At 47.8% G+C, this 25,578-nt stretch overlaps 1 protein-coding gene across 2 annotated transcripts; it reads right to left on the minus strand.

The window, feature by feature from the left end:
- Window positions 1–1,999: 1,999 nt before the first annotated feature.
- On the minus strand, window positions 2,000–23,141 carry LOC138798518 (speedy protein 1-A-like). Of its 2 annotated transcripts, XM_069979015.1 has the most exons (9): window positions 22,817–23,141; window positions 20,331–20,383; window positions 20,008–20,235; window positions 5,061–5,161; window positions 4,400–4,458; window positions 3,861–3,943; window positions 3,582–3,750; window positions 3,295–3,498; window positions 2,000–2,274 (listed from the first exon to the last, which is right to left on the minus strand). In XM_069979015.1, exons 2-8 carry the CDS (start codon window positions 20,381–20,383, stop codon window positions 3,304–3,306), a joined length of 888 nt encoding a protein of 295 aa, XP_069835116.1. In that variant the 5' UTR covers window positions 22,817–23,141; the 3' UTR covers window positions 2,000–2,274; window positions 3,295–3,303. The 2 variants fall into 2 exon arrangements, with proteins under 2 accessions (XP_069835116.1, XP_069835115.1); XM_069979014.1 differs by lacking the exon at window positions 22,817–23,141 and having other exon boundaries at window positions 20,331–20,476.
- Between the last annotated feature and the right edge of the window lie 2,437 nt (window positions 23,142–25,578).

The following is a 25,578-nucleotide window of genomic DNA, read 5'->3' on the forward strand; positions in this document are numbered from 1 at the left end:
CACATCTTTTCACTGCCTCTCTCCTGCCTTCCATTTCCTTCTTTTTTCCACTTCTGTTTTTTTTGTTTTCCTTTCTCCACCCATCAGTGCATGGATACTTTTTGTTTACTATTGGATGGCTACGATATTGGATTCAGGTACTTACTAAACTCCAACTATGCTAATGTCTAGTGCCTTTTACCTTGTTTGTCCTAATGGATGTGAGGTATATTAATGGAGATGATTGTACTAGTGCATATTTTTTTATTACTGAGGTGGGTGCACATTCTGCATTACTTATGTGAGTCCTCACTTTATGCACTACACTGTGATCATTTGCTTCCTTGGGAATTGTTCCTCCCCTATATTGGTGGTGTAACCTGACTTTTATGTTCATACTTTTGTATGTTTCTGTTTTGCCTTTATATTCTTTATGTATTATAACACTGAAAATCTAATAAAACTGGATTCTAAAAAAAGGGGTTAAAAAGCAAAAAAACAAAATGTCTGCTTCACTGCTCTGATAACCCTTGACATCTGTTCTCCAGCTGCAAGGTCCGAGGTTAGGGGTAATCAGAGCAGTGAAGCAGAAAGCTCCTTATTAGAGATGAGCGAACCGGGTTCGGGTTCAAATCGATCCGAACCCAAATGTTCGGTATTTGATTAGCTGGGGCTGCTGAACTTGGATAGAGCTCTAAGGTTGTCTGGAAAACATGGATACAGTCAATGACTATATCCATGATTTCCACATAGCCTTAGGGCTTTATCCAAGTTCACAGAAAAATGCAACAGCTCACCGCAACAGCAAGATACAGACCCACCACAGACATGAAAATAATTAAAAGCAGCCCCCCCAACTGCCAAAAAAAATCCTGCAAAAATAATGAGTCTCTTGGTTACTATTTGCAAACAGCGTAAACTGCCTCACCACGATAAGGTGGACTCATATCGAGGCAGACCCTACACTGTACACTATATTTTTGTGGGAATTTTTTTGGCAGTTGGGGGGGGGCTGCTTTTAATTATTTTCATGTCTATGGTGGGTTTGTATCTTGCTGTTGCATTTTTCTGTGTTTTTGTGGGTTTGCAGTTTCAGAAATGGCAACGAGCTCCTGCCTAGTGTGAACGGTGTTCTAGGAGAGCTGACCAATTTTTCTTTTTTTCCTTTATCCAAGTTCAGCAGCCACTGCTAATCAAATGCCGAAAGTTCGGGTTCGGATCGACTCGAGCATGCTCGAGGTTCGCTCATCTCTACTCCTTATCTTTTAACCCTTTTTTTGTGTTGTGGCATCGAAGTGAACTTTGGGTCACTTACACACTGCAGTACATAAGGGGTTAAGCAGAAGGTAGTTTGCTCCTGCACCTATGTATTTAACCATAAGGGCTCCTAATGGCCCCTTTTATTTAAATACAGAGGACTGACAGAGCAAGCAGCCATTGGCTCTCTGCTCTGCCAGTCACTCTTGTGGCTGCGGGCAGGATTCAGCCTCTGGCCACAAGAGATTTTATATATAGTGCTTTTTGTTGTGTGTAGGGGAGGGGGCCCTGTACAGTCTTTTGCTATGGGGCCCTGTGAATCTTAGCTACACCCCTGGGCCTAGGTTTCCCGGGTGCTGACGCAAACTTGGGGGCCCACTTTAGTTTGTAGCCCATGGAGCGATTTCCCCAAGCCAGTCTGAGCCTGTATGCACATACTGTAAGCATATATAAGCATTCAATGTTCAGCACAGAACAGCGATTGTCCAGGTGATGCACTAAACCTTATGACAGAACCATGTGTGAGTAGAAAAGTTGCAATGGCTTTATTTATCTGCTTGAAATCTGCTCATAAAGCAATTAAATAAAACCTTAATTGTGGTGATGATGCATACACAATGTGCTGTCCTCTGCTTGAGACCTCCCCCCCCACCACCACCACCACCAAATATGACTCAAAATAGAGAAAAACTGTGATGAGACAGTCCCTTTAAATCCACACACAGACACTAAAGAAATGACACACACAGTAATTTATGTTGAATAATGTGAAATTTATTGTATGTGTTGTTGTGTTGTGGTTGCTACCTCCCTGTACAGCAACACTCAGGTCAGGAAAAACCCCCTGTGGAGGAAACCTGAAGGGAATCCATGGCTACTGTACTACCCTTCCTCTGGGCATACTAAGGGAGGTAACACTATGTGTAAAATGCAGATGTGTGTGTATATGAAGCATACAACCTCATCCTGTAGGCTTCTGGATCTTCATGTCCTAGCTCGTCTTGAATTGTTTGGCCCCCATCCTGGCAACAGCACATGCTAGGTATAAGGAAAAAAAGATTAGAAAAGTTATACATGTTTACTGAAGAAACCAAACTGTCAATGAGGGAAGCAATGCATGTCATGCTATATGCCAGAAACGAATAAATGGCGCAAAATATTTTTTTTTATGAATCAATTAGTAATGACATGTGCCTTCAATGCATACTTCATCTCATTTCTCCATATCTGCATGAATAAGTATATAATAATGAAAACTGAAATTTAATCCATTCCTCTACGCTATGTGTCTGCTGCCTTTACAGGTTCTTAATACTCCCAATTGCCTGAGATAGTAAAGAAGGAAGAAGCCCTATATCCTCAAATCCTAGTCTTTGCCTGGGTACTCCAGCGAAAAGCTTTTTCCCAGTAATTGAAACGCATAACAAAGTTATATAACTGTAATATGCTTCAGTGACCTATCTGCCCCCCTTCCCTATCTTTTCCCCTCTCAAACCCCCACCAGAAAGTGAACTAAACTCATTCTTACTCAATGACTGTTCACCCAATGCTGCTCTGTGGAAGCCATTTTGTGACAATTACATCATCAAGAGGGAGGCGGGTCTAAGCTCTGCTAAGCCAGCCTCCCTTTGTCAGATGACACAGGTTGCTCAGCTCTGATTGGCTGAACAAGATGTAAGCCATCTAACAGTTTTCCAGAGACAGACATCTCAGGAGATAAAGTGCATCATGGAAAAGCCCAAACCAGGAAGTAAAGAAAAAATGAAGCCACCAACTGGAGCTTCAGGGACCTGCAAACAGCGGGAAATTCAAACAGAGACAGACTCAGGAGGGATGGTAAGTGTAAAAATGAATAGACTGGCGCAGGTGCGGGGATCCTTTTTTTGAATCGCAGCCCGGTTCCCACGCATGACACCGGTCTATTCCCAGGCACTGGCCGGGCCTGAGGCACTGGAGGCGGAACCTCCCCAGTGTGACGAAACCCCTCCCTTCTGTGACGAGGCTCCATTGATGGTACATTCGCTTTAAATTCTTCTTCCACACCAGCCTTTTACTCACCTGTGATGTTCATGACTCTGCGGTGCCGGGTGCCACCTTGCTCTCCATCTGGCAGTTCTTACAAAGGGCGCACGATGGTGGGATCCTCTCTGGGCCGTAGATGGTGAACTCGCTCTCATCTCTCCTAAAATCGCGGTTGGACCGGCTGTGGTGGATCTGCCGGTCTCTTGCCCATGCCCAGTGTAAGCGATGTTTGGCCATGATCTAGAAAGAAATCGTACAAGTGTTACAATACAATTATTACCACAGATTTTACTCAGACTGGACGTATTTTCCTCTTTACTTACGAAGTCGCAGGTGTCCCGGTCCACCCAAGCACGGAATCCAAGGCGGATGAGCAACTGGTTGCGTCTCTCGTGCAGGTCTTCGGTCTTCAACTTCCAGTTACTTCCAAGGTCCCACGGGTAGATCTCATGCAGAAAGTCTTCTTCCTCCTCCATCTGGTTGGCTAGAAACCTGGCAGAAGATATTATACAAGTTATCTACAAGGATATTCTAGTTCTATAACTTATTTTACTCTTTATTCATCAGCATTGTACATATCAGGTAAGAGAAAAGAAACTCACAGGGCTGGAAAGAAGTATCGTCTATAATTCTCGGTACTTATCCTCGCTCTCCACAAGTACTCGAGAACGACTGCCAGGAGGTACTAGTAGGGTGAGAAGAAAGTTAGAGGCTGCTAGTAGATTTCTACAATACTGATAGTGGCTGCACAGGATCAGAGAGACAAACATGGCTGTGTGTGTGTGTGTGTGTGTATGTATATAAATGTGTGTGTGTGTGTGTGTGTGTGTGTGTGTGTATATATGTATATGTGTGTATGTGGTATTGCAGTTTACTGCCATTCACTGCAGTGGAGATAAGCTGCAATACCAGATACAACTGATGGACATGTTGGGGCTTTATCCTGGACGTCTGTAATACATGAATGCTGCAGAAACCAAATGGCGCAAAACTCTTAAAAAAATGATTGCACAATGACTTTGAGCACATAAGCCATGCATATACATGTAATTCAGTAATATAATGACCACATAACCTGCACATCTGGTGGGGATTCTGTCCTGTACAGTCATGTGTCTTTATCTATATAATGTTATACTACCTTGTCCGAGATCTTGTAACAGCGATCCCTGGCCAGGAATTGACGGATGTGGCTGTCCTCTAAAAAGAGCAGAAATAACATTATTGTAATATCATTTCACTCAATAAATTTCACCATCTGTGACCACAACAAAGCCACAAAATATATTGTAAGAAGCAGCAGGAGGAACATAGAGTAATGTGTGACTGATGGGTATATTAGAATGAAAGACCCCAGAGTCCCCAGCTCTAATGTCACTTCTCTACACAGCTGTAAAGCCTAAATTCAGCAGTTTTTATACCTTACTTTATTATAGATCTCTTGATGCTTGGTCCAGTGAAAAATGCTTTTTATTGTTTGGTTTGTGCCACCTGGACGGGGCTCTATGTCCATAGCGCCACTTAGCTCTGCCCACACTGGTGCCTTAGGCCCTACCACCAAAGTTAAAAAGTACTTTTCACTGGACCAAGCACCAAGAAATCTTTAATAAAGTAAGGTATGAAAACTGCCCAATTTAGGCTTTACAGCTGTGTCCTCATACAGAAAGTGGGTGATTGTATCCCTTTAAACTATTAGGATTGGAGGTTTCTCAGGTCCTAGCAGTTAGTGCTGGATGGGAAACTTCCAAGAGGAGCTGCTCATGTGATTGTGTGTAGGTTGGTGTCTTTGCAATAAGTCTTACCAAGGATCCTGAAGAAAGTGGCAAAAACCTCTGTCTGTGGGATCGACTCCACCATCTTCTTCCTCTTCTTCTCTGGCGGCTCTCCTGGGATGGCTGATGTACTGTGGGAGAAGGGTAAGGTGTCACAATACTAATAGTCCATTAAAAAAAAATAATTCTCTAATTCAGACAATTTAAGGGGTTATCCTTTAACCTCTTAAGGACATATGACGTACCCCTACGTCATATGTCCTCACTTGCACTTCAAAGCGGGGCCGCGCGGCGGCCCCGCTTTGAAGTGCCGCGATCCCGGGTGCCGCGAGTAGCCCGTGCCCGCTGCTATTAGCGGGCACGGTCTGATCGCCGTGCCCGCTAATTAGCTAATCGGAGGCAGCTGTCAAAGTTGACAGCTGCCTCCGATTACCGGAGGCAACGTTTCCCTGGGGTCTAGTGGGGGAGATCGCTCCTCCGGGACCTTGTCCCGGAGGAGCGATCTCCGTTACTGATGCCGGCCGGGGACGCGGCCAAGATGGCGCCGTCCTCGGCTCGGCACTCGTTCGTTTTCGGCTGCAGCAGCCGAAAGCAAACGAGTGCCGATCTCATGGATCTCTGCAGCATATCTATGCTGCAGAGATCTCAATGAGAGATCACAGTGTATATACTAGAAGTCCCCCAGGGGGGCTTCTAGTATATGTGTAAAAAAATAAAATAAAGTGTTGTTAATAGTAAAAAGCCCCCTCCCCTAATAAAAGTCTGAATCACCCCCCTTTTCCCAGGTTTTAAATAAAAGTAAACAAATAAATAAATAAATAAACATGTTTGCTATCGCCGCGTGCGTAATCGCCCGAACTATTAATTAATCACATTCCTGATCTCGTACGGTAAACGGCGTCAGCGCAAAAAAATCCCAAAGTGCAAAATTGCGCATTTTTGGTCGCATCAAATCCAGAAAAAATTTAATAAAAAGCGATCAAAAACACGTATATGGGCAATCAAGGTACCGATAGAAAGATCACATCATGGCGCAAAAAATGACACCTCGCACAGCCCCATAGACCAAAGGATAAAAGCGCTATAAGCCTGGGAATGGAGCGATTTTAAGGAACCTATATTGGTTAACAACGGTTTGAATTTTTTACAGGCCATCAGATACAATATAAGTTATATATGTTATATATCGTTTTAATCGTAACAACTTGAGGAACATGCATAACAAGTCAGTTTTACCCCAGGGCGAATGGCGTAAAAACACATTTCCCCCAAATAAAAGAAATGCGTTTTTTTTTTTCAATTTCACCACACTTTGAATTTTTTTCTGGTTTCGCAGTGTACTTTATGCAAAAATTCAGCCTGTAATTGCAAAGTACAATTAGTGACGCAAAAAATAAGGGCTCATGTGGGTTTCTAGGTGGAAAAATGCAAGTGCTATGACCTTTTAAACACAAGGAGGAAAAACCGAAAACGTAAAAACGAAAATGGGCCACGTCCTTAAAGGGTTAATATCTGATGGCCTCTCCTCCTCATCTAGACACTCAGCCATATGATGAGGCCAAGACACTCATGGAAGGTCACAGCCCTGCAGTTACCATAGTTGTAATGATGGTTTAAAAGGTACTGTAGTGTAGTCTCATTAAAAGGGGTAATCCAGCAAAAATCGTTTTCTTTCATATAATTTCAGAAAATTATATAGACTTGAAATTTACTTCTATTTAAAAATCTCAAGCCTACTCAAGTACTTATCAGCTGCTGTATGTCCAGCAGGAAGTGGTGTATTCTTTTCAGTCTGACACAGTGCTCTCTGCTGCCATCTTTGTCTGTTACATGAACTGTCCAAAGCAGGAGAGGTTTTCTATGGGGGGTTTCTGCTGCTCTAGACAGTTCCTGTTTTGGACAGAGGTGGCAGCAGAGAGCACTGTGTCAGACTGAAAAGAAAACATTTTCTGCAGGGCATACAGCAGCTGATATGTATGGGGAGACTTGAGATTTTTAAATAGAAATAAAATACAAATCTATATAACTTTCTGAAGCCAGTTGATTTGAAAGAAAAAGATTTTTGCTGGACAACCCCTTTCAAGTGAACAGGACAATGCTGCAGTTGCTTACACCACCAGTAGTGAATTCAAACCAGTGAGGGTTCAGGGAGTTAGACGACCGCCAATCTAATATCAATGAGCTATCTGATAGACCATCAGTTACTACAGGCTGGATACATGTAAGGAATGAAATGCATACTGTCACCAAAAGGTAAGACATGACATTTCCTAGTAGCCTCCCCCAATCCCACTATTCCATTCCTAGAGACATCCGCCACCCCCAGCCGCCCGATGTATACACAACAAGGAGCCCCTGGACTTCCGGTTCCGGCGCAGGGATGTGAGGACGTGCGGGACGCAGCTCCTCCAGACCACCTCACTATACCCGCATACACAGCGACGATACTGGCCGCAGTGGGGGACAGACATCACCGTGAGACCCCTCATCTGCTCCGGGTCACCCTCGTATGGACCGGTTTGTGTTGAGAGTCCCCGCCGGTCCGGCCGGCACCAGCACGGAGACAGCCTCTTCTGCTCCCAAGATGGCGGACGCCACATGTACAGCCGCGCCACCACAAACCAGAGCGGGCGCTAGGGCTCCTGACGACCCGGCAAGCATACCAGAACAGATAAGTGCGCCCGACTCGGATTATATTCTGTTGTCTCAGGACTCCCAGATCTCCCTCCCGCACGAGATTGCAGCTGCGCCACAGTCACCCATGATCCCTATCAACTACAAGCACCTGGCTATAGAGGTGGCGGATCGCCTGGCGCCTGACCTGAGAGAGACTCTGGTCACCACCATAGGGGCATCCCTGCAAGCCTTACAATTAGAGGTACAACAACATGCTGTTCGCATGGATGAGATTGAACACAGAGTACACCAGGCGGAGAACGTTTCCTCTTCCACAGTGGCCCAGGTCCGCTACCTCACAAGGGAAACTGCCATACTTAGGGACCGCCTTGAGGATCAAGAGAACCGGGCGCGTCGCAACAATCTGCGCCTAATCGGCCTCCCGGAGTCCGTCAAACCGCAGCAACTTAAACATATATGTGAGACTATATTACCAGAGGCCCTGGGGTTGCCCTTCCCCAAGAAAGTGGAGCGCGCGCACCGAGTCGGGCCCGGCATTACAAACCTTGATGACAATAACGGTATCGGGAAAACACGCCCGCGACAGGTCATCATGAGATACCTGGATTTCAATGATAAAGAGGATGTCCTCAAAGCCTTTAGATCCAGGAACACTCCCCTTATGCTTAATGAAACTAAAGTAATCCTGTTTGCAGATTACTCAGCAGAGACCACACGCAAGCGCAGAGCGTTCAGTACAGTATGCTCTGAACTATACAGGAAAGGTATAAAGTTTCGCCTGCAGTACCCTGCGACCCTGAAGATAATATACAGTGATGGCAGTCTGCAATCATACACCTCAGCTGAGGAAGCGGCCCACTGCCCTCTTTTACGACCTGTCCCGACATCTTCCCCCCTTCAGGAAGACATGATCCAGGAGCCGTCAGCGGATTTATTTCTGATAAGCCCGGGCAAGAAACGCCGCAAACAGAACCACATGCCGGCGCCGGAGGAGGGACTGGCCCCCCCATGATTGACTCTTCGGCTGAAGACGGAGTACAAGATAATGGGGGAACCATTGCGACCATCTGATTTGTCTACTGCCCCCCCCTCCTCCCCTCTCCTAGTTTAAAGGGATGAACAGGTTTTGGAATTCTTTGTTGGTCCGGTTAAATTTTGACTTTCTCTTACAAGGCCTTTTTAGATTTTCTCAGGCCTCCACTGGACTCACGTCTCCTCTTTCATCCCTCCTCTTCCACGGGGAGGCTTGTGTAAAATGATGCACGGAGGGTTATGCCTCTCCTTAGTCTCCTGATATAACGTATATTCTCTGTCTCCCCCCTTCCCGCCCTGGCCATCCCTCCCCTACCATTCCCTCCCCTCCCCCCCCCCCCCCCCCACCTCCTTACCCCCCTTCCTTCCTAGTGTCATCCCTTCTCCCCCCTGATGTTTCCCCCCCCTCGCCTGTACCCCCCTCACTCTCCCAGGCTAATCTCATGATTATGAGGATATTTGGTTTGGAGGTTTGCTTCTCCCCCTGAAAAAAGGAAGTCGAGAGCGCCTCACTACTTGGCTAGTAGTCCTGCACTAGCCATCTCGCCACCTATTGGCGCTGTTACTTTATTTTAGGAGGCGACTGGGAAGCCCCGGCGGGGTAAAGACATATTTCCAGAACAATACGGGAGTTATTTGTACAACCTGCCGCGTGAATGCATAATCAATGTATTGTGTACCTAAAAGTTATTAGGATTTCGCACTTGAGAGCGACCTAAGGGTACAGACCCAACCTGTCTTCTTAACTGTATAACTATATCGCTGTAAACTTTGAATAAAATATTGTTTAAAAAAAAAAAAAAAAAAAAAACAAGGAGCCCCTGTCAGTATGTGCATGTTACTGGAGACTTCTGCAGGCATACTGCCAGCTGCTCCACTATTCTATACTGCAAATAGACAGGAACCCTGATGTATACGGCCCGAGCAGATAATGGAGTCTATGAACACATACATAGTTGCCAACATTTGAAATTTTTTTCCAGGGACACTTTAGCATTTTCAACAAGGGGTGTGGCTTATAGTGGGTGTGGTTTACGGGATGTGGCTTGTCACCAGATTTTTTTTTTTTTTTTGGGGGGGAGGGGGGGGGGGGGGTGTTCCAGAATTTTCCAGTTAGAACTTTACAGTCAGAACAATACAGAAGGATGAGGGCTGTTGTAGTAGTACAGGAACAGATGAGGAGCAGGGGTGCAGCTAGGAGTCATGGGGTAGCTGGAGGAGACTGGGGGTATCTGGAGCAGACTGGGGGTTACTGGATCAGATAACTGGAGTTGGCAACAACGTCCATATTTTATGCGTCTGTGAACATAGCCTTATCTGCTATGGCAGGGGTACTCAACAACTTTTAGTGAAGGTCCACTTACCGGGGTTTATAGTCAGGTGAAGGTCCGAGCTGAACATCGTTTCACAAACGTTCAACTATTTACATACAGAATTGCTGCTTATTAGCGGGAAAACTGGCATTTTTTTCTCTCTCACCAACCCTTTGATATAAGGTACAAAGGGGGTGACTGCCCTGGTAGTATATAGCCCCCCCTGTTGCTCCCCCAGTAGTGTGAAGCCCCCGTGTGCGCTCTCCCCCAGTAGTGTATAGCCCCATGTTGCTCCCCCAGTAGTATATAGCCCCCCAGTGCACTCTCCCCCTGTAGTATATAGCCCCCTGTGAGCTCCCCCCAGTAGTATATAGCCCCTGTGAGCTCCCCCCTAGTAGTATATAGCCGCCTTTTGAGCTCCCCCAGTAGTATATAGCCCCCTGTGAGCTCCCCCCAGTAGTATATAGCCCCCCTGTGCTCTCCCCCTGTAGTATATAGCCCCCCCTGTAAGCTCCCCCCCAGTAGTATATAGCCCCCCTGTGCTCTCCCCCTGTAGTATATAGACCCCTGTGAGCTCCCCCCAGTAGTATATAGCCCCCTGTGCTCTCCCCCTGTAGTATATAGCCCCCTGTGAGCTCCCCCCAGTAGTATATAGCCCCCTGTGCTCTCCCCCTGTAGTATATAGCCTCTTGTGAGCTCCCCCCAGTAGTATATAGCCCCCCTGTGAGCTCCCCCCAGTAGTATATAGCACCCCTGTGAGCTCCCCCCAGTAGTATATAGCACCCCTGTGAGGTCCCCCCAGTAGTATATAGCACCCCTGTGAGGTCCCCCCAGTAGTATATATAGGCCCCCTGTGCTCTCCCCCTGTAGTATATAGCCCCCTATGATCTCCCCCCAGTTGTATATAGCCCCCTTGTGCTCTCCCCCTGTAGTATATAGCCCCCTATGATCTCCCCCCAGTAGTATATAGCCCCCTGTGCTCTCCCCCCAGTAGTATATAGCCCACCTGTGCTCTCCCCCTGTAGTATATAGTCCCCTGTGATCTCCCCCCAGTAGTATATAGCCCCCTGTGCTCTCCCCCCAGTAGTATATAGCCCCCCTGTGCTCTCTCCCCAGTAGTATATAGTGCCCCTGTGCTCTCTCCCTCTGTAGTATATAGCCCCCTGTGAGGTCCCCCTGTAGTATATAGCCCCCTGTGAGCGTCCCCCCCCCCCCAGTAGTATACAGCCCCCCTGTGCTCTCTACCCTTATAGATGGCCCCCAGACAAAAAAAAAACAAAAACAAACCCCAACTCACCTAGCACCTCGCTCCCCCGCTGCGCCGTCTTCCTCTCTTCTCCTGTCGGTCCGGCCCCCGGCTGATACGCGCTCTGTAGGGATGTCCCGGGGATTCCCCAGAAGAGCGCGCACCAGTGACCTCAGTGTACGCCGCTGGCCTGTACTTCCGGTCTGTGGTGTGCGCTCTGCTGGGGAATCCCCGGGACATCCCTACAAAGCACGTATCAGCCGGGGGCCAGACCGACACTGCCCCCAGCCCCACAGGCGTACTGACATCTAAGGACAGTACGCCTATGGGGCGGGAGGAAGTGCGGTGGGGAGCGGGACCTCCTAACTGCCCCGGAACGGACCGGATCCGGGGCGGTTTGGAGGTGTGACCAGGGGTCCGGACAGCTGGCCTCCCTGGTCCGCTAGTTGAGGACCCCTGTGCTATAGGATCCCAGCCGGAGCATATACACATCGTATACGCTCCTGCCGGGATCCCATGCGGACCCACAAATAACTGACATGTCAGTTTTCTACGGCTGCAATTCAGTGAATATCGGCCGTAGAAAACCCTAACATTGCACACTATGAAGTGAGCAGCTCCGGCCGCTTGCTTCATTGCGTGCTGGGGGAGGTTCTGATAGGAGCGCGCTGATGCGCCCACATCAGAACCCTGCGGCCAGAAAGATTATCCAGCCGATACTTAAAGCGTAACTGTCATATTTTTTTTTTATTGCAGAAATCAGTAGCATAAGCGATTTTAAGAAACTCTGTAATAGGTTTCCTCAGCCAAAAAAGCCTCCTTCTGTACTCAAGAAGCAATCTCCCTGCCTCCCCCCCTGACTTTTTATCTGTGCATTATCAGGCAAACACGTCTTCATTACAGAGAAGCCAGTGAAGACGGGTTCTGCTCTCTCCATTGTAAGCCTATGAAGGGGGGAGGGGCTGGGGGAGATGAGGGAGCAGGAAGAGGTGACATGAAGGTCAGCTGTTTGTAGACTCTCTGGGCACTTAAAACGCTAAATACAGGTGTCAGAAAGGTCAGTGCTTATCTATGAACTTACTGAGAGAAGATTGCAGGGTGTTGTGCTGTGCAGAAATCCTCCGTGCTCAGTCACTCCTAACAGCCCCTCCCCTCTCCATAGCCACATAATGGACACAGAAATCCTGCTGCTTCTGCAGTGAGGGGGGAGGCTGGGAGATTGCTTTTTCAGTACAGAAGGAAACTCTTTTAGTACATAAAACCTATTACAGAGTTTCTTAAAATCGCTTGTACTGTTGATATTTAATGTTTTCAGAAAAATGGCCCTGAAATGACAGTTACACTTTGAAGGGGTTATCCAGCGCTACAAAAACGTGGCCACTTTCCCCCTACTGTTGTCTTCAGTTTGGGTGGGGTTTTGAAACTCAATTCCATTGAAGTAAATGGAGCTTAATTGCAAACTGCACCTGAACTGGAGACAACAGTAGGGGGAAAAAGTGGTCATGTTTTTGTAGTGCTGGATAACCCCTTTAAGTACCGGCTGTGATGATCCGGGCAGAGACTGGCCGTTCCATGACCCCGGCCAGGTCATGGAACGATTGGTCGTTAGCGTAGGCCTAATACAGTGTGGTGTGACTGGTATATACTGGTATATAATCCCCTCATGTGGGCCCCTCAGTATACCACCAGTATAATACAGTGCTGTGAGACTGGTGGTATACTGAGGTTCCCACATGAGGGAATGAGGCTGCAGGAGGTAAAGATATATACACTGGTATGAGAGCATACCTCCCAAGTGTCCCTCTTTTGGAGGGACAGTCCCTACTTTTGACCCATGTCCCTCTTTGCCCCTTACATGTCCCTCTTTTTGACCTAGGAATTAGATTTCCATTAATAAACCTTCAATGTTGCTCTAGAAAGTCCCTGGTTTCTTACTTTATAACCCAAACTTACATATTATTCTATCATGTGGTGGAAGCTGGATTATAAACATTGTTATATTCCCATGAACCATGTGACATTATGGCCGCTGTCACACATGCAGACTCATTGAGTTCTATGGCCCCATACACACATCTGTAAGTGTTTCTAATCCATTTGGGGACATGATCCATGCTGCAACAGAACGATGAAGCCATTGTGCGTCTGTGTCACCTATATGACAGTGGGGACCTGAAAATGCCGACAGGAACTGAAACACATTTGTAATCTTGTCCACAGTTTTGGGTCCGCAATTGTGAATGCGACCTAAGGATGCAGTCACACCTACAGGATCTGCTGCAGATTTGCAGATATCGATGTAACTAAATGCATCACTCTGCAGCAGATCCTGGATGTGTAAATGCATCCTTAAATTAAAAAGAAGTGTCTGTAAAATTTTCCTAGCATGAACCACACCTGTCCCTCTTTGGCCGTCCAAAATGTTGAGAGGTATGTGAGAGGCTAGGACACCGTATACCAGTCACAGCTCTGATTACCAGTCTTCCAGTATACTAGCCTCTCAAACCAGTGTATATCGCTTTATCTCCTTCAGCATTATCCCCCTCATGTGGGCCCCTCAGTTACCAGCAGTCTCACAGCACTGTATAATACAGGTGGTATACTGAGGGGCCCTCGTGAGGGGGATTATAAACTATACATCAGAGCTGTGACTGGTATACAGTGTATTCCAGTCCTCCATAATCCCCCTCATGGGGTCACCTTATTACCTGGCTCCCTGCAGCAGGCAGCCATCTTGCTCTTCTATCCCAGAGGCAGGAGTGAGTGACCTCACTGTCAGGCCCTGTAGCTGGGAGGAGAGAGCGGCCTCTGGTGGCTGGAGGCAGAACATACAGCCTCCAGCCCAAAAAGCCTATGCTTAGGCTTCAATGCATTGGGGGCCGTCACAGGGAGGGGGGGGGGGGGCTTACCGGGACAAACCTGGGACATTACTTAGCCGGGACTGGCCTGTCAAATCCGGGACAGTCCTGGCGAAAACAGGACTGTTGGCAACTATGCACATATACAAATGTTATGTACATGTAACAGGATTTACCAGCAGGTATAGTAAAAGTAGACTCCTGGGGGGGATTTATTAAGCCTGGCGTACCTGTATATCAATCTTACATAAAGCCCTGCCCCACGCCGGATTATACTAAGAGGTGCACGGCAGATCTGTTACCTCCATCCTGTCACCTCTTTTCTCTGCTTCTCCTCTCACTCCCCAACTAGAGCTTTGAGCATCCGCCAGCTCCTCTCCTCCTGTCTCAGCAAGCCCCGCCCCTCTGTAATGGCCCCCCAATGCATTATAGAAAAGCAAACTTGCTAGATGTGGCTGGAGGCTGTATATTCTGCCTCCAGCTACTAGAGGCCGCTCTCTCCCCCCTGTACAGGGTCTGGTAGGGCCGTCACCTCCTGCCTCTCTGCTAGAAGAGCCTGAAGAAAGTGTGCTGCATGGAGCCAGGTACTGAGGCGCCCACATGAGGGGAATAAGCTTTATCAGGCCTGGATTGGTAATCTGGCGCAGTGAGCATCTATAAGGGGGACAACACTGGCAAAGGGGGGCAAGTTTAAGGGGGATAATACTGGGGTAGCATCTATAAGGGGGATAATACTGGGGTAGCATCTATAAGGGGGATAATACTGGGGTAGCATCTATAAGGGGGATAATACTGGGGTAGAATCTATAAGGGGGATAATACTGGGGTAGAATCTATAAGGGGGATAATACTGGGGTAGCATCTATAAGGGGGATAATACTGGGGTAGCATCTATAAGGGGGATAATACTGGGGTAGCAGCTATAAGGGGGATAATACTGGGGTAGAATCTATAAGGGGGATAATACTGGGGTAGCATCTATAAGGGGGATAATACTGGGGTAGCATCTATAAGGGGGATAATACTGGGGTAGAATCTATAAGGGGGATAATACTGGGGTAGCTTCTCAACTGTGATACCCTCTGCTGAGCCACTGTATCTCATCCTATCATGTGATACTGTCTGCTCAACTGTGTATCTAATCCTACCCGGTATGATATTGTCTACAAAACAGACAGCGATAACCTGCAGATGGGGCCCAATAGTGGCCTCTCTGTCAATCATCCCCGCAGACTGTGCTCATAGGCAGAGAGCCGTAACTAGTCATGGGCGACTCCCTGTCCAGATGACTAGTTGCCTCCCCTCTCCCGGTCTTGTGTGTCGGAATAAAGCTCCTTTTTCCCCCATGTAAATCTACTGCTGTGGCTCATAGCCTCGGGGAGCTGCTCAGTAGATCTGTACTATGCAGCTGGGAACCATATCAGCGTAACCTCCCCTCTGTGATGTGGCTCCATTAGAATCAATAGAGACGCATGACAGAGGGGAGATGGTCACACTGGGGGCCCCTAGTGCTTCATGCAGAACTGGCGCTGTGCGTGGGAACTGAGTGGTGGTACAAAATAAAGGACCGGACCATTTTTCATTCTTTAGTATTTTATTTTCCTCATCTTGTAAGGATTATAACACTTTTATATATATGTTGTTGTTTTTTCTGTACCAATTGTACTTTGTAAAGAAGCCCTTTATTTTACTGTAAAATGTTCTACAACACATTTACAAACAATGTCATCTGTGTGATCAGGTGATCCGTATTCTTCAGCGATAGCAACTTTATAGTTTTTATTGTTTTATTCCTTTGAAAAATCTGAAACCTGAAAGATTACATAAATGCTATAAATCATATTCTGACCCCATAATATTTGTATTTTTCCATGGCTACTAGTGACCATGACATCTAATCTGCTATACAGAAGTGTCCCCCTCCCCCAGCCCACACACACACAATCAGACTGTTATGGTGCCTTTACAGAGAGAGCTTTATCTGACAGATTTTGGAAGCCAAAGCCGGGAGTGGATTTGGAAAGAGGAGAACTCTCAGTCTTTCCTTTATGACCTGTTCCCTGTTCATAGTCTGTTCCTCGCTTTGGTTTAAAAAAAATCTGTCAGATAAATCTCTCTGTGTAAACACATCATTATCCTCTGGCTGTTGTGTCAGCACAGGTGATCAGATTGTCAGGGAGAGAAAGAGGTGAATCCTGTTTCCAGTGACTCTCCAGCCTGTCCTGTGCTGCTGTGAATCCCTGTGCTGCTGTGCTCTGTGACTTCTCCTGTACAGGGATCCTCCCCCTCCTGGCCCCTCCCCCTCAGATACCTGTATATGTGACTTCTCCTGTACAGGGATCCTCCCCCTCCTGGCTCCTCCCCCTCAGATACCTGTATATGTGACTTCTCCTGTACAGGGACCCCTCCTCCTCCTGGCTCCTCCCCCTCATATACCTGTATATGTGACCTCCTGGCCCCTCCCTCTCAGATACCTGTATATGTGAGCTCTCCTGTACAGGGATCCCCCCTCTCCTGGCCCCTCCCCCTCAGATACCTGTATATGTGACTTCTCCTATACAGGGACCTCTCCTTCTCCTGGCTCCTCCCCCTCAGATACCTGTATATGTGACTTCTCCTGTACAGGGACCACCCCCCTCCTGGCCCCTCCCCCTCAGATACCTGTATATGTGACTTCTCCTGTACAGGGACCCCTCCTCCTCCTGGCTCCTCCCCCTCAGATACCTGTATATGTGACTTCTCCTGTACAGGGATCCCCCCCTCCTCCTGGCCCCTCCCCCTCAGATACCTGTATATGTGACTTCTCCTGTACAGGGATCCCTCCTCTCCTGGCCCCTACCCCTCAGATACCTGTATATGTGACTTCTCCTGTACAGGGATCCCCCTCTCCTGGCCCCTCCCCCTCAGATACCTGTATATGTGACTTCTCCTGTACAGGGACCCCTCCTCCTCCTGGCTCCTCCCCCTCAGATACCTGTATATGTGACTTCTCCTGTACAGGGATCCCCCCTCTCCTGGCCCCTCCCCCTCAGATACCTGTATATGTGAGCTCTCCTGTACAGGGACCCCCCCCCTTCTGGCCCCTCCCCCTCAGGCAGGACGCTGCCCCTATGTCCAGGCTGCTGGAGGTATGACAGGTGCAGCCAGCAGGTGGCAGTGTTATCTACAGGGAGACCCAGGCTCTGCAGCCATTCTGCTTCCTACTCAGCCAGAGGAGAGGTGGTGTATGCCTGGACCCTGGGGCCATGTTATGGGGACCCTGCTACTACTACTACTGGGGGTCCTGTCACTCTCTGTATGGGGTCCTATAGGGGGCAGACAGTGGGTGTCACTATTATGGGAGAGGTTCATGGTTGTCATGGTTACATGTGGCCGTCTATGGCAGCCATTGTTATGGAGGGATCTATAGCTATTACTACTATAGGGGAGTGATCTGTCCTGTAGCTGTCATTGTTATGGGGGTCTATGGCAGTCACCCTCATAGGGGGGTGGTTACAGATAACACTATCCTGGGGGGTCTATGACTGTCACTGCTGTGGGGTATTATGGGGGATCACTGGCTGCCACAGATAGATACATCTCTGTATATACAGTATATATCACTGCATAATACATGTATATAGAATAGTGCATATGTCTTCCACCATGTGTCCCCTCAGCCTCCTCCATGCTGTACACTGCAGCACATCTCACTTTCCTCCTGGCTTTGTTATGTGTGGAGCGGAGGAGACATGTAATCCTCAATGTGAGTCTCCATGAGGAAGGATCAGAGCGGAGCTGATACCTCTGTAATAAAGACAATGGTAAGTAAGTGAGATGTGCTGCAGGGTACAGCATGGAGGAGACTGATGTGTGGCTGTACTTGTGCTATGTAAGGGGGATCATACAGGAGCTGTGCCCATACAATCTATAGGAGGGGGTGTCACTCATTGACAGCCAGGCTCTTGGTGTAAGTATGTGTTCACACTTTGCACTAGTGATATTACAATACCAGAATTTTGAGTTCTATACCGATACCAGCCTTTCTTTTTTATTTCGAATCTCAATATCAAATAATATAATTCACACCCACACCCCCGACTGCGGATATAATGCAGACAACTCTATCTTGCTGATATGTCCCTATTGCACAGGAGATGCTGAGGATGAGGGTATGTCTTTTACCTTCGTCCTTGGCGCGGTTCCTGTCCACATAATCGTTTAGTTCATGCTTCGTTAGGACTGTTAGGAGCACGGGGGGGGGGGGGGGGGCATTAGGAGCACTGCCCCGCCTCCTATGGCACCGATCTGCCCCTTCTAATGATAATGAAAGGAAGCCAGGGGCCGGCCAGATCAGCGCTATGGGAGGCGGGGCAGTGCTGCTAATGACCTCCCCGGTGCCCGTAACGGTCCTACCAGAGCGTGGATTAAATGACTTGGTGGACATGAATGGCGCAGAGGATGAAGGTAAGAGAGATACCTTCATCCTCAGCGTCTCCTGTGCAATTAGGGGCTATCAGCAGGTTAGATTTTTGTAACCTGCTGGTAGTTCCCCTTTAAAAAGTTGGCAGGAGCGCTCGCTCTGTGTCAGTAATTTAAGGTTAGCGCTATTGTGGGCAGTGGAGAAAGGATGTTTGGCAGCCGGGGGGAGGAGGTGACGCTGGGGGGCAAGGACGTCACACAGAACATGGCAGGCGCTCAGATTGCTGCACACCCTGTTCTCTGCAGTATACTCTCTGTTAAGCTTTGCTGTTGTGCAGCTTAACTTTTTTTTTCCCCCGAGTATCGATAGTAGTACCGATATTTTGTGCATCACTACTTTGCATTATTGTTTGCAGTGATTTCCTAATATTATCAATGTCATAATCTGCAGCATAAAACACAATGAAGACTTTGGGAGAGATTTATCGTCTTATAGTAATATTGTCCATCGTTGCCCATAGCAGCCAATCACAGCTCAGTAGCCACAGCGGTGCCGCACTCCAGCCCCAACTTGCTCCTCCCTCTAGCAACGTCTCTTGGTGCCACAGCCCGCATCCTGGACTGCAGCAGTATTGCAAGTGTGTGTGTGGGGAGGGATGGGGGTCGGGGGATGGGTCAGGTGGGATATTGTGTATGTGGGGAGGGATGGGGTCAGGTTGGGTAGTGTGTATGTGCGTAAGGAGATCAGGTGGGGTAGTGTGTGTGGGGATGGGGGTCAGGTAGGGTAGTGTATGGGGAGGGATGGGGGGTCAGGTAGGGTAGTGTATGGGGAGGGATAGGGGTCAAGTGGGGTTGTGTGTGTGTGTGTGAAACGGTCAGGTATGGGAAGGGATGAGGGTCAGGTGGGGTAGTGTATGGGGAGGGATGGGGGACAGGTGGGGTTGTGTGTGTGTGTCAATCGGTCAGGTATGGTAGTGTATGGGGAGGGATGAGGGTTAGGTGGTTTATTAAGTACAGTCATATATTACAATTACGTATTTTTGTTATTTAAACTACAAATACGCAAAATTATGGTGTTTTTTTCCGAAGTGACACACCATTCGAGTTATACTTGTTTTTTTTGCCAAATGCTGACACACCAAGCTCAAAAAGGTGCCCATCACTGGCCTAGAGCATCACTGCCCTAGGCCTGCGGCACCTCTCTCCCCATCTCCCCAACGCGCCTAGGCTGGATGGAAGGTGGGGAGAGGGGTGCCACAGTCCTGGGACACTGGTGCTCTAGGCCACGCCAGTTTGACTGCCCGCCCCACTGTGCCGCATTGATAGAAGTTGTCCTCAGGTTATATATGGAATTATAGCTCTGCTCCATTCACCTCAATGGAATTGACCTGCAATACCACATACAAACTGAGGACAAGAGTGGCACTCTTTCTGAAAGAAAGCAGACATGCTTTTCAATCCCTGACTAACCCTCTAGTAGATTCACTCACGTCTCCTCATAGTAGCTGATCTGCTGGATCTTCCTCTTCCGGCTGGGTCGTCCTCCTACTGGTCCTCCTCCTCGTTGTCCTCTTCGTCCTCCTTCTGGTCCTCCTCCTGGTCCACCTCCTCTTTGTCCTCCTGGTCCTCCTCCTGGTCTACCTCCTCGTCCTCCTTCTGGTCCTCCTCGTTGTCCTCCTCCTGGTCCTCCTCCTCGTTGTCCTCCTCGTCCTGGAAATCTAAAATAAAGATTGGTTACAATATGGAGTCACCACCTATCACCATACAGGATAGATCAGTGATGCTATTCCTCCTATTAGAGTTGGTGTTGTACCTCTCCTCGCTCGCTGTAGGTGATATCATCTCCTCGCTGACGTAAAAACGCATCTTGAAGAAAAAATAGCAAAAATCTCTCTTCAGATAGCAGGGAGTCAGTCCTGTCCGCTCAAAGAACGTTCATAGACTGGCACCAACTGCCGTTGTTTATCTCAGTTTGAAATCTAATCCTGCGATCCTATTGGCTGTTGGCTGTTGCCGTAGAGACCCATATATGTATAGGGGATCCCACTGCTATAATATTAGGCCTCCTATAGTATTACTATACACATTGCTGTATATATTGGAGCCGTTGTCCTGTTTCTTGTCCTTCCTCCATCTAGAGCTATATGCAGCAGCCGCCATGTTGTTTTCCTAGCTGAGGGACAATGTGTCTTGTATATGCAGATACATAGATATATTACACCGTATAAACATGGGTTACATATGGGGAGGTGTTTCTGCAGGTCCTAGATGTTACCCTGTAATACAGGGAATACTATCCTCATCCTCAGCACATATCATGGATTGTGGGGTTACTGTGTCATTTACCTACTAATGTGTACACAGCAGAAAACAATGGCCGACATTGGGGCCCAGGTGGTCCCAGGACTTGTCCCAGATCATCGGGTGCTGACCCTGACCCTGGGCACAGCAACAAAACTCCTGTGACCCTCACTAGGGAGGTCGGGTCATTCTCCATTATAGGGGACCTGTCATCGTAATAATACAGTCCAGGCTGCAGGAGCAGGAGGAGATGAACAGATTTTATATATATATATATATATATATATATATATATATATATATATATATATATATATATATATATATATATATAAGATTTGGGAGAAGTCCCAGGATAACTTGTCATTAATTCATGTAACCTTTCGCTTATTCTGCCCTAATTAGTCTTGTGGGCGGGCCTATTCTGTGACTGACAGCTGTCTGAGTCTAAAAGTGTGCCTATAGAGAGAACTGTAGCACCACCCACTTGACTACTTTGCTCATTCTTTACTAGTTAACTAACAGTTAAAGGGAATCTGTCAGGTCTCTACCAGGTGGAGCTGCAGACAGGTGTGGCACTTCTGCTTCTGAGGAAAAATGCAGTTTTATAACTTTGCAAATGGCCATCAGCAAAGACAAAAGCATCACTTGTTTTATCTCCCTACCACCTGTCTGTCTGTGTCTGCAGCTCTGTACCTGGTACTGACCTGACAGATTCCCTTTAAGCAGTCCTACTCAGTGACTGACACTTCTTTACTTGCTCAAATATATACAGATTGCTGGTATAAGTAGGACCACCCATGTGACTACTTAGGGCAGAGTGAACTCCTCCTCCTGCCCTGTAACATGCTGTCAGTAGATTGGACTGTATTCTTAGTGTCACATGTTCTCTTTAAAGAGGTAGTTCAGCAACAAACAAAAAAATTCTTTCAAATCGACTGGTACCAGAAAGTGCCAGAGATTTGTAATTTACTTCTGTTAAAAATACTCAGGCCTTCCAGTACTTATCAGCTGCTGTGTGTCCTGCAGGAAAGGGTGTATTCTTTCTAGTCTGGAGAGCACAGAATTTGTTGCTGCTCTGGACAGTTCCTGTCACGGACAAAGGTGGCAGCAGAGAGCAGTGTATCAGACTGTAAAGAATACACCACTTCCTGCAGGACATACAGCAGCTGATAAGTACTGGAAACAGCTCCTGACCACACTGCCCTGACAGCTGCTGACCACACTGCCCTGACCACACTGCCCTGACGGCTGCTGACCACACTGCCCTGACGGCTGAGGTACAGCTCCTGCAGGATGAGTGATGGTGTAATATAGGTTTTGTGTATCACATTGGGTCTGAGTTATGCGGTTGGTATATGATGGTGGATCCAAGGCTGTATTTCACATATGGGGTCTGGGTCTATAAATGACTTTGAGTCTGGGGTCTTTATATGACATTGTGTCTATTTCTGGGGTCTGTATATCATAGGGGGGGGGGTGTATATGAGGTCTATATTTTACATTTTGGGTTTTTCTGGGATCTGTATAGACTCAGGGTCTGAATCTGGGGTGTGTAATTATCATATGGGGTCTGGGGATTATATATGACATGGGGGGGGTCTGAGTCTATGGTCTTTGTTATGACATATGGGGTCTATAGAAGCCACTAGTCTTTAGTCTGGGTTCTTGATAAAGTTCCGTATAGTAGATGTATAAAATCGTCCATTAATGGACCTAGGGATAAGTACCTCTGTGTATCCGGGGGCTCAGTCTTCATACATCCCATCCTCATGTTCCCCATCCTGGCTGTATTACATTAGAATTATGAATAAAAATTATAGCAAAGAAAGATTATTAACATGCCTGATATTATAAGAATGAACCTGCAGTTATCAACCACCGAGAACTATAAGACAGTCCATCAGTGAGACCGGTTTCTGTACTGTAGGGATATAGGTTTATCAGTTGTTGTTTTTTTTTTTATAACCCTTTTTACCTTCCCAATGTTCCACCTACCAGAGATGGTTATTTCTGCTTCCTCTTTGTGTCTGTCTGGTGATGGATGTTCTTAGCCATCCTCTCTCTCATCCGTACCCATTGATAGAGTCCTGTGCTATGATATACAATTATATCATCTCATGCGGATTATCAGGTTACAGATATATTCACAGCTAATAGTTTGTCTGTTTTCTGTTATTGACCAGATGATGGCAGACGAGCGGTAAATCCCATCCGGAGGAGCTGGTTGTGCTGGGGCAGTAGCCGATGCTTCATCATGGAGTATGTCCATCTGAGGGCCCACAGGTAGATCTCCTGCCTCTTCATACTGGTGGCTAAAAACCTGAACAACACAAAATGACATTCTATTATATTTACAGATGTCACACCTATACAGGTATACAGATGTCACACCTATACAGGTATACAGATGTCACACCTATACAGATATACAGATGTCACACCTATACACCTATACAGGTATACAGATGTCACATCTATACAGGTATACAGATGTCACACCTATACAGATATACAGATGTCACACCTATACAGGTCTACAGATGTCACATCTATAAATATATACAGATGTCACACCTATACAGATGTCGCACCTATACAGATGTCACACCTATACAGATATACAGATATCACACATATACAGGTATACAGATGTCACATCTATAAATATATACAGATGTCACACCTGTACAGATATACAGATGTCACACCTATACAGGTATACAGATGTCACATCTATAAATATATACAGATGTCACACCTATACAGGTCAACAGATGTCACATCTATAAATATATACAGATGTCACACCTATACAGATGTCACACCTATACAGGTATACAGATGTCACATCTATAAATATATACAGATGTCACACCTATACAGGTCTACAGATGTCACATCTATAAATATATACAGATGTCACACCTATACAGATATACAGATATCACACATATACAGGTATACAGATGTCACATCTATAAATATATACAGATGTCACACCTATACAGGTATACAGATGTCACATCTATAAATATATACAGATGTCACACCTATACAGGTATACAGATGTCACATCTATAAATATATACAGATGTCACACCTATACAGATATACAGATGTCACACCTATACGGGTCTACAGATGTCACACCTATACGCAGAGCCGTCTTATCCATTGGGCAGGGTAGGCGGCTGCCCGGGGGCCCTTGCGTCCTAGGGGGCCCCCTGCCCTCTTTGACCTGTATTTTTAGCTTTATAAGACGCACTTATAAAACTAAGTGCGTCCTATAAAGCGAAGACTGCTTCCAAGCAGTGCTGAGCACCGCAAGGAAGCCGTCCCGCCCGCCCCCTCTATTGCCGCTCACTAAGCATATGCATAGTGAGCGGCCCTGAGCGACCCCCTCCGCCCGCCCCTTCTATCGCTTCTCAGCTGACAGCCGATCAGAAGCCCAGGAAAGTGCAATGAGCAGCACTTTCCTGGGCTTCTGATCGGCTAAGTTAAGCGGCGATAGAAGGGGCGGGCGGTCCAGGAACTCACCCGTCCGGCGGCCCGAGCAGCTGATGTCTCCCGTCAGCGCGCCACTCCCGTCATCCTCTGGCACAGGCAGCGGGGTACAGAGACGCTGCCTGTGTCCTGGATGTGTCGTGCAGCCGGACACTTCCGGCACAGGCAGTCTCTCTGTACCCCGCTGCCTGTGCCCGGAGGATGACGGGAGTGCGCGCTGCCGGGAGACATCAGCTGCTGGGGCCGCCAGACAGGTGAGTAACTGGTTTGTTGTTTTGGGGGGCACTGGCTACTATGGGGGGCACTGGCTACTATGGGGGGCACTGGCTACTATGGGGGGCACTGGCTACTATGGGGGGCACTGGCTACTATGGGGGCACTGGCTACTATGCGGGGCACTGGCTACTATGGGGGCACTGGCTACTATGGGGGCACTGGCTACTATGGGGGACACTGGCTACTATGGGGGGCACTGGTACTATGGGGGGCACTGGTACTATGGGGGCACTGGCTACTATGGGGGGCACTGACTACTATGGGGGGCACTGGCTACTATGGGGGGCACTGGCTACTATGGGGGTACTGGCTACTATGGGGGGCACTGGCTACTATGGGGGGCACTGGCTACTATGGGGGCACTGGCTACTATGGGGGGCACTGGCTACTATGGGGGCACTGACTACTATGGGGGCACTGGCTACAAGGGGGCACTGGCTACTATGGGGGGCACTGGCTACTATGGGTGCACTGGCTACTATGGGGGGGACTGGCTACTATGGGGGCACTGGCTACTATGGGGGGCACTGGCTACTATGGGGGCACTGGCTACTATGGGGGACACTGGCTACTATGGGGGACACTGGCTACTATGGGGGGCACTGGTACTATGGGGGCACTGGCTACTATGGGGGGCACTGACTACTATGGGGGGCACTGGCTACTATGGGGGGCACTGGCTACTATGGGGGGCACTGGCTACTATGGGGGGCACTGGCTACTATGGGGGGCACTGACTACTATGGGGCACTGGCTACAAGGGGGCACTGGCTACAAGGGGGCACTGGCTACTATGTGGGCACTGGCTACTATGGGGGGCACTATATGGGGGGATTGGCTACTATGGGGGCACTATATGGGGGAATTGGCTACTATGGGGGGATTGGCTACTATGGGGGGCACTATATGGGGGGCACTATATGCAAAGATGTGGGGGATTTGATGGTGGCGGTTGGGGGGGGGGCAATTCGCACCTC

This window comes from Dendropsophus ebraccatus, chromosome 8 (genome assembly GCF_027789765.1).
Source record: "Dendropsophus ebraccatus isolate aDenEbr1 chromosome 8, aDenEbr1.pat, whole genome shotgun sequence".
NCBI lineage: Eukaryota > Metazoa > Chordata > Amphibia > Anura > Hylidae > Dendropsophus > Dendropsophus ebraccatus.